Source organism: Andrographis paniculata, unplaced genomic scaffold (assembly GCF_009805555.1).
Source record: "Andrographis paniculata isolate CXL003 unplaced genomic scaffold, ASM980555v1 Contig46END, whole genome shotgun sequence".
Classification (NCBI taxonomy): Eukaryota; Viridiplantae; Streptophyta; class Magnoliopsida; order Lamiales; family Acanthaceae; genus Andrographis; species Andrographis paniculata.
The window spans coordinates 1,721,426-1,731,497 of NW_026137580.1; the positions used below are offsets into that span (position 1 = coordinate 1,721,426).

Sequence of the window (10,072 nt, forward strand, 5' to 3'; positions counted from 1 at the left end):
TTTGTCGGACAAGCAGAACATTTTTTAAATTTTCTAAGGTAGTTAAATTCATAATCGATCCTAATCCGACATGGTTATCAGCATGTACTCTTTTATATATATATATATATATATATAAGTCATTTTATTGCAATCATTATTATTGTTATGATTATTTTTTTTATGGTGCCGTTAAAAGAAAAAGATGTTGACCATCAACATCAGACCACGCTTATTCGCATAAAACGAAATAAAAGTTTATTATAATCATAATAACTCAAAACCACATCCAAAAAAGGCAAAAGCTGAAGACGAAATAAAAAAAATACAGACCATCATCATTGATCAATGTGAAATCCTCCTCATGTCACGCCCCCCTACTCTTTACCATCAAATTAAATACTATTCAAAATAATAATAATAATAATAATCACAACAGCAGCGAGTGAAGAAAACTGCTCAAATTGGGTTTTGCCTATTCGCCTCCTCCTCTATGTACTCATAATTCTCACAGACAGCAAAACATCACATCATTTTTTCTTTCTTTCAATACCCAAACAAATTAAGTAAAGCATAGAGCAGCCGCCATGGCCAGAAGCAAAACCTTCATGGACCTGCTACCACTCGCACTGTGCGGGGACGACCCCGTCGCGGCGCCGCTCTCGCTGCCTGCAGGCGCCGCCGCCGGTGCAGCTGCAGGACCTCCCACGTTCGCCGCCGCAGTAGGAGATAAGGCCAGTGGCGACAGAGCTGTCATACAATATCATATATATATACCATAAACAATCAAAATTCAACACTAACATAGCTTTAATTTCATACAAACAAGGAAATCCGATACGTTTTTCAAATCTGAGTTGATGAAATATAAGTAAGGGACCAGCAAATCACACAGGAATTTTCGAGACGATTCAGCAGAATCTCAAATCATGAAACGCATAAGGCGATGTAGACGAGAAATTTACCTGGAGCGGCGCCGTTTCCAACGCTCACTGCAAATAAACACAACCAAAATGAAACGGTTAGACCTAAACAACCACAAAACTAGCTCTCACAGAAATTAATCAATTCGAAAAGCCAGAGTCCCCAGGCAGGGGTATTATATATTAAATAACTGAAGCAAGCAGGGAATATCGAAACGCACTTCCGCAATTACTAACAGAAGGAGCAGAGACATGGCAGGCGTCGGGGAGACTCAACGCCTTGCTCACATTAAGCGTAACGCCTAACTGCGCGCTGTTCTTAAACGCCTCGCAGAGGCACTCCGCGCCGGTTTTCAGCACCGTTTTCAGTCCGGAGCAGCACGTTCCCTCCGGCTTCGCCGTCGTGCTTCCAGCCGAAACAAACGATAGACAATCGGCCATGTTCAGCACCAGGCTAGAGCAATCAACTGCCGGCGCCGGCGCAGAATGCGCCGCCGAAGTCACCGCAACATACAGCGCAAAAACCACACCGAATAGCGCAAATCTGATCCCTGCCGCAGCCATTTTTCTTCCTCAGAAAAGCAGAGGAAAATTTGAAGCGGAAAAAAAAAAAGAATAGTAAAGATGCTCTAAACGTAGCAGCAGTGCACTGGGTATATATGTAACGGCCGGTGGCAGAGACAGTAAATAAGAGCGACGTAGAAGGGTATTATGGGAAGAGTGGTACACGTGGAGAACAGGCGTGCAATGAGAGTGGTGAGGTGGCGGGCAATCATCGGAGGCGCCTTGAAATTAGGAATTTAATTTGTGTGTCTATTATTTTAATTTAAAAATAATATGAATAGAAAGGATAGTAGTGGTGTGGTGGTAATGATTTTGGAACGTTATAAAATTTTATTTATTTCACACTTACAGGTTGGCAGCATGTTGGAAAAGTGTGAGTAAGTAGACTATTTTCATTATAAATTTTACGATAAATTGCATAATATTTTTTTTTTAGTAAAGATTAATACAATATTATAGTATATTTTATTTATTTCGTGAAATAATTTGTTTAAATTAAATTATGTATTTCTTATATCTCACATGAATTATTATTTTTTTATTTCGTGTTTTACATAATTTATCTTTTTAAAAAAATAAAAAAAAACTTATAATATATATTTTAATTATATTTTAAAATTTATTAATTATACACTTCATATTTTGCAAAAATCTTTTCAAACTATTTGGTATTAAAATAACTATTTTCAATTTAATGATGACTAATCTAAAAAAAACAAAAATTGAATTATCCAACTAGCTATTACCGGAAGTAATTATACGCTGTTAGTGATGGATGTCGAAATGCACATTGAGTCTTTGGAGCTTGCAGCATTAAGGAGAATAAATGCACAAAAAAAAAAACGTGCAAAGACAATGATATTTCTTCATCATCATATTGACAAAACTCTAAAAATAGAGTATCTCATCGTAAAAATCCACTTGAATTAGGAACAAATTTAAAATATCAATTTGACTATTTGAAATCAGTCATTCTACCAAAAGCAAAACATGCATAACAATAGATGGGGAGGCCGGGATCGCCGGCCCTTGCTTCCCAGCCCCGACGCACCCCTTTAATATAACTGTGTATATATACACAGTTTGTATATGTATGTGATATAATATATAACATACATTGCGTATATATATTATATATCTATGAATAAAAATTTTTTTAGTCCAGTAAATGGACTCATTTATCATTTTAATCTCTTAACTAAAGGTTGTCTTAACATACTTCTGTAATTGAAATTTTTTCGCATATTTAGTCCTCCAGCGCCGAAGATGGCTACGTGACATCCATGTGGTACGTCGAATGACACATGTCCGCCAAGTAACTGTCACCTGGCGAACACATGAATTTTTTTTTTATTATTAGTTTTTTAAAAAATAAAATTTTAAAAATATATATTAATTTTTTTTTATAAAGTTATAAAAAATATTTCTTTTTAATTAAAAAAAAAAATCCACGTGTCGGCCAGCTCTTATATTGCTTTAAAGTATGCACCGGTTACAATTATTGTCCCTGAAGAGCAATGCAAAGTGCTAATGAGTCAAATAGACATATGAAGCGTGACGAACTTTTAGGTTTCAAAGAGAAAAATCCTTTAAGAAAAAAAAAAAAAAAAAAGCCATATTAAAAGGTTGAGCAATTGAATGTTGATAAAAATCTTAAAAAAAACAAGTAGTAACATGGATCAAATTTTTTAAGTTGATCATAATAAACTTTCTCCTGAAGAGAATGAGATTATTGAAAATTTAATAAATTATATTATTACTGGAAAATATTTATGGATGATATTTTTGCATAAATATAATTCTTTTTTGATACGTAGGAACCCACAACCGCTACTCTATGAGTGCGCTCTGAGTAAAATCTCGGCCGAACCTAGTACCCTGCAAACTAAGCCCTACAAGATAAGTCACACTAGGCGAACCATGTGTGACAGGTGGACCTGGAAGCGTCGGGGGTTTGAACTCAAGACCGTAAGGTCATGAGTCCACCCCCACACCATCAGACCATCCCTTACGGATGTAACACTCGATCTAGTAAAAAATGACGATAATTCTGAACCTAGATCAATTGATGAATGTGATAAAATGAAAGATTATTAAAATAGAAAGATTCGATCCATCTAAATTAAATTTACTGGCAAAATAAAAAAAAAAAATTGGACTCATTATTCAAACTAAAGATGTTAAGCCTGTTGGCTATAAATTAATATTTGTTCGAAAATAAAATGAGAGCAATGACATTGTCGGATACAAAGCAAGAGTTGTGGTGCCCAATTATTTCACAAAGACCTAGAATTGATTTTAACAAAATATATTTTTATTGAATGAATAATATTTCAATATATTATTAGATTAGCAGTTCATGAAAATTTGGATATACATCTGATGGATGTCGTAACGACTTATTTATATGGTTCATTAGACATATGAATATCCATGATTATTTAATATGTTTGATGCATATAAATAAAAAAATGTATTTTATTAAATCATAAAAGTTTTTATACGGGCTCAAGCAATCTGGCTACATGTATATAATCGTCTTATTGAATCATTATTGAAAGAAGTATATGCCAATAATTTTGTTTGTCAATGTATTTTTATAAAGAAAAATGAAAATTTATAATTACAAATATTTATGTGAATGATTTAAATTTAATTGGAGCCTTTGAAAAAGTCCAATAAGTTATTGACTACTTAAAAATGGAGTTTGAAATCATGGATTTCAGAAAAATAAAATTTTGCTTTGGTCTACAACTTTAATATTTGAAAAGTAAAATTTTTGTTCATCAATCTCCATATGCCTAGAAGATATATATTTAAACAATTTGCAATGGATAAAACACATTCATTAAGTACTTCAATAGTTGTTAAAACTTTTTATCCTATCAAGGATTCTTTTAGACCAAAAGAAGAGAATGAAGAAACACTTGGTCTTGAAGTATCATATTTAAGTGTTATTGGCTCACTAGTATATATAGCTAACCAGTACAATACTATAAAAATAATAATATATTTGTAACGGAATTTCGTTCCTAAAGTTCACGTTGCTAACGTATTTCCATTCTTAATTCCGTCTCTAATGTTATTAGTAACGAAAAAAATAGATTTAAAGACGAAAATATTTCGTTACTAAAATGATATCATTGCAGATACAACGGCTATATCCGAAGCATCCGCGTTATAAGTTGTCCAAGTTGCCAAGAAATAGTTTTCTTGTAGTGATATAGTATTTGGTGTAAATTTATTGGCAAGATTTAGTAATGCCAATACAACAACATTGGAAAGACATTAAATATATTTTTCGTTATCTCCAAAGAACGATTGATCTCGGTTTATTTTCGAAAAAAAATCTCGACATGAATTGATCGGAGATGCAGATGTTTGGTATCTTCTGACCCACATAAAGTCAAGTCTTAAAATGGATATATATCTACTTGTGGCGGTATTGTAGTATTTTGGAGATTCACTAAACAAATATTGACTGCAATATCTTCAATTTATGCTGAAATAATAGTAATTCATGAGGCTAGTCGAGAGAATCTGGTTGAGATCAATGATTCACCATATTTTAAAAAATTGTAGTTTGAGATATAAAAAATGATAATCCTCATATTATTTTATATGAAGATGATGCAACTTGTATAGCTCAGCTGAAAAATGAATATATTAAGGAAGATACAACAAAATATATTTCACCAAAAAATTTTAGTACTCATGATCTTAAAAAAAAAAATGGTAAAATAAATGTGTATATTTGATCAAATGAGAATTTAGCAGATTTATTAACAATAACTTTACCGACACATTCGAAAAATTGGTGAAGAGCATCGGAATGCTTCGACTAAGTAATGTCCACACCATGGAGATCAATTTTAAAAGTATAAATTACACATTCTTTTTTCTTTACTAGAATTTTTGTTGCACTGAGTTTATTTTTAGTAAAATTTTAACAAAACATATTTATTGTAGTTAATGATACTTAAGATGAAGTGTTATTACTCATCTATCATTCATAGGTATTGTTGGGGTGCAAAGTCAAGTCCCACATTGGAAGTTGTAAAAAAAATTATACACCTTATAAGTTCCAAGTGAACTCCACTAGGATGAAGCCTTTTGGAGAATATCCAAAAACAAATTTGTGCGGGTTCAGCCTAAAGCGGACAATATCATACTAGTGTTGAGTTGACCCAATCCCAACATGTGTCAACTTTGTTACATATTATCAAATCATCAACTATAATCGATTAATCAAAATTGTAAAATACCTATAAAAAAACATTTAAGGGTGTGAATGAAAAATCCTCTCTTACATAATTCTCTTTAATGTCACTACATGCTTATTAATTTTCTCTTTTAAAATATACAAATATATATACCCATACTTTTGTTATATACTTTTTCCGTCCCACTTCTCATATATACATTTTCATTTCCGTCCGTCCCACTTATTTTATCACTTTTCTTTTTTGGAAAATAATTATACACTTTAATCTCATTTTTAAAAATTTAATTTATAATTTTTTTTAATTTTAATGATACTAATCAATTATCTTAATCTTAATTTATAATTATTTTTATTGTACGATAATTATTTTCACTAATATATTTTTAATTATTTATTCATTATATCTCTTCTAAATTCCCGTGTCTACAGTAACACGGACAAAATATCGGGGACGGAGGGAGTAATATTTATCTCTATGTACCATACATATACATACATATATATATCTATATTTATTATCTTAGCTATTATATTATATCATATTAAATATAACGATATCGGACAACATTAATAAATAACATTAAAAGATTTTTTATTATTTTTTATATTGAATCCACATTATATATATATATATATACGAGTTTAATGAAACTCAAATTCCTGTTAATATTTAGATCCAAACCTAATTCATCTTAATGAAAAAAGAATAGTTATTTATTTATATATATCAACGTGATAAAGTTGAAATAAATCTGAATAGAAAGGGCCTATTTCCAAGCACGCATGTAACAAAATCATGACTAAGATTCGATCCCACAAGTCAATATTCCATACTACAAAATAATACTCCCTCCTCCGTCTCATATACTGTATCTGCTACACTGTAAATACCGTATTTTGTTTAGAAGAAGTTTAATTAGTAGATAATTAAGAATGTATTAGTGAAAATAATTATCTTATAATATAAATAATTATAAATTAAAATTAAGATAACTAATTAATTAAATTAAAATTAAAAAAACTAAAATTAAAAAGTTTTAAATAAGATTAAAATATATAATCATTTTTCAAAAAATAAAAATGACATAAAATATAGGACAAACAAAAACAATAATATGAACATAGTACGTGGACAGATAAAATAATAATAATAATAATAAATAAATAAATAGAAATCGACTAGCTATGAGAAGCGCTTTTTCCCAAGATTCACGCCTGCCTGCTACTAAAGTGGTAATCATAATTTTGTAGGCTGACCTGACCCAATGATTGGTTCGGTGCAGTGGGCCCTCCCACCGCCGCTTTTAAGTCCGTTGCTTTTGCGACTTTCCGCTTTTCATATTATAATCGCACTGCTGCTACCTTTCACATCTGGGATTTTCTTTTTTTTTTTTTTTTTTTTCAAATTTTCATATCTGACATTTTAAATTCAAAGATTACATATATATATATATATATTCAAACAGACGAGATATACCACAAGATGATAGGCAGAGGTTTAAACCGATGGATTCTCGAACATTTGGGGTCTGTTTTTTGAATCAAATTTTTTCAAATTTTATTATTTGTATTCTATATTTTTTAGAAAAAAAATATATTTTTTCTTCTCACAAAATATTCCATCAAATATTATTTTAATATCATTCAAATCAATTTTTCTCAAATTCAACCGAGAGGAACACAACTTTGGTGATTTTTAGTGAAATATATATAAAATATAAATTTTTTAAGAACAATTTAAAAAAAAAAATTCCTAATTCTTATTACAAATTCTTATTATTTCCTATATATAAATATTTATTTTCTGTACTTCATATTTTAATAACTTTTTTTCTTATCACTTTCTATTCATCTAAAAGTATTAAAATACTCTTATTTACTTCATTTTATCTTTCTCATATTTCTCCCCAAATTTATACAAAAACTCTAATTTTTACTTTCATGTTCTTACCGCGAATAAAATGGAAGCAACAAAGGGTACTATCAACCACCAGACAATGCTACAAGAGATGAAATAAACTAGGATAGCTACAAGTAATGAAAATTTACTTCAATCTAAAATATATAAACTTTGACTGACATAAATATTTAGATTTAAAATTTTTTACGGTATTTAATTTCTTAACTAATTTGTTAGATTATTGTTTATTTGTGTAGTAAATAATTAAATTTTATCATATGTTAACTATTATCTTTTTAATCCATTGATAGTTATTGTATTTTATAGTTTGTTAATATATTGGGAGAGCTATAATTTTTTTCTACCAAAAAAAAAGAAAACTTACCGTTAACAAATACTCTAAAACAGGTTTATCTCACATCAAAATAGAAACACAAATAAATTAAACATGAATAGAGATAAAATAGTAATATTTGAAAGTAAATATATATTCTTGTTTAAAATTCTTTATGACAAGTTTAGATTTTTAAGACTTGGAGCTATATGTTACTCCATCCGTCTGCCTCTAATGTTACATTTACTTTTTTGCATTATTTATTTAATATTACAAATATTTTTATATTTGTATAATTTTTTGGATAAATTATATAACACTCTTTTGTATTTTAGTAAAATGCACAAAACACCTTATATTTTATTTATTATGTGAAACCTAATGTAAAGTTTGCACGAAACACCATTATTGTCCAAAACTGATGATTAGTTCTAAATAAAGACTTAAATTACGCAAGTTTTATACAAATAAAAAACGTAAAATATCTGAAATAATTTTTTGAATAAAATAAATAAATAAATAATTGATTAATCATTCATTTTATAATTTTTTATAGACAAATTGTTATTAGATTTTTACAAAAATTATATAAAAAAATGATTGATTATTTATTTATTTATTTATTTTATTCAAAAAATTATTTAAAATATTTTACTTTTTTATTTGTGTAAACCTAGGGTAATTTAGGTATTTATTTAGAGCCAAACATCAGTTTTGGACAAATAGGGTATTTCGTGCAAACTTTACATTAACACAAGGGGGTTTCACGTAATAAATAAAACACATGGTGTTTTATGCATTTTTACTAAAACACAAGGGAGTGTTTTATACTAATAGAAGTATTTTTGTTATTTTTTCTTTATTTGTACTACATTTTGATATAATAATTAATATTAAAAAGTCAACATACAAACAGTAAATGTGACCATTAGAGACGGAATGAGATAGTATATTTTTGTTACTATTTGTATGATTATCTTTTCAATTTCGTAGCCGTTAGATATTGATAGTAAGTATTCCATTGGAAATTTTAGGCTCCTCTAATATTGTTGTAGATATAGTTTATTTTTTAATGGTATTTTATGATATTTAATTGGTCATATAATATTTATAATCTTATTTTTGTATTTTTACATAATAGCAATAGAAAAGTAAGAACGGTGAAAAATTAAGTTGTACTTAACTAATTATGTATTTACTATATTTTAATTATTATAATAATAACAGAAGATCAAAAAGAATGGGACATGCTGATTGCGTGCAAATATAAAGATGAACATCATATAATATCAATTGAAAATGACACTATGTTGGTAGATATATATACAAGTCTTGCAAAAAATGGAGCGATATTGATCTGATATCTATAAAAATAAAATATTTATCTCCGGTGCATAAGTTATATGTAACCTTGGAGATGAAGATTTAAAAAATATTTTTTGACTGCATTTAATCTTGAAACTGAACATGATTGATATGGTTGTTGTTATACTCAGACGTGAAGTATACATTAATCATAATATTTTTAGACAAACTTCTATGTATGTAATCTGAATTATGTTAGTTTTTTTTTTTTTTTAATTTCAACATAATATATATAATTTTGGTATTTCAATTCTAACAAGAAAAATTATGTGTGAAGGTCTAATATCAATGATAAGATAGATAATACAAACACTACAGTAATTTGTGAAAACAACATCTTACATGCATGACGTCATTGCATAAATGGAGAAGGAGAATCATTTAAGAATACAGATAAGTTTTGAAAAGTTTAGAGAACTATGACGTTGCAACTTTGAAGTCATTTAAGTATGCTAAAAATAATCAGCAAAAAGTTATTGCCATTAATCAATAAAAATAATCAGTAAAGCATGTTACTGATGAATTATTTTGCATTAGAAAATGCAACCTGGATCATAGTTGTGTGCAAGAATATTTTCAAAGTAGAAGTCATCCAAAAGCATACTCGACATAGGTATCATATATTGTGAAAGAAAAGTTGAAAAATGAGCCTTCTTATAAGCCCAGTAATATTCAAAAAGGCATCCTACTTACATACGACATTGAACTTAAATACAAGAAAGCGTGGATAAAAAAGAAAATTGCAATTAAAGATATTCATGAAGTTAGAAGAAATTATTTTG

At 28.8% G+C, this 10,072-nt stretch overlaps 1 protein-coding gene across 1 annotated transcript; it reads right to left on the reverse strand.

Annotated features, from left to right (window-relative positions):
• Nucleotides 1-220: 220 nt before the first annotated feature.
• On the reverse strand, nucleotides 221-1,530 carry LOC127252334 (non-specific lipid transfer protein GPI-anchored 11-like). Its single transcript, XM_051276472.1, has 3 exons — nucleotides 1,124-1,530; nucleotides 945-971; nucleotides 221-729 (listed from the first exon to the last, which is right to left on the reverse strand). Exons 1-3 carry the CDS (start codon nucleotides 1,464-1,466, stop codon nucleotides 542-544), a joined length of 558 nt encoding a protein of 185 aa, XP_051132429.1. The 5' UTR covers nucleotides 1,467-1,530; the 3' UTR covers nucleotides 221-541.
• Nucleotides 1,531-10,072: the final 8,542 nt, after the last annotated feature.

Excerpts from the sequence above, each read along its gene's own strand:
- LOC127252334 (XM_051276472.1), bottom strand. The coding sequence starts at position 1,466 with ATGGCTGCGGCAGGGATCAGATTTGCGCTATTCGGTGTGGTTTTTGCG. Across the intron at positions 972-1,123 it reads TTCTGTTAGTAATTGCGGAA|TGAGCGTTGGAAACGGCGCC; the intron begins GTGCGTTTCGAT and ends GTTTATTTGCAG. Across the intron at positions 730-944 it reads TGGAAACGGCGCCGCTCCAG|CTCTGTCGCCACTGGCCTTA; the intron begins GTAAATTTCTCG and ends ATTGTATGACAG.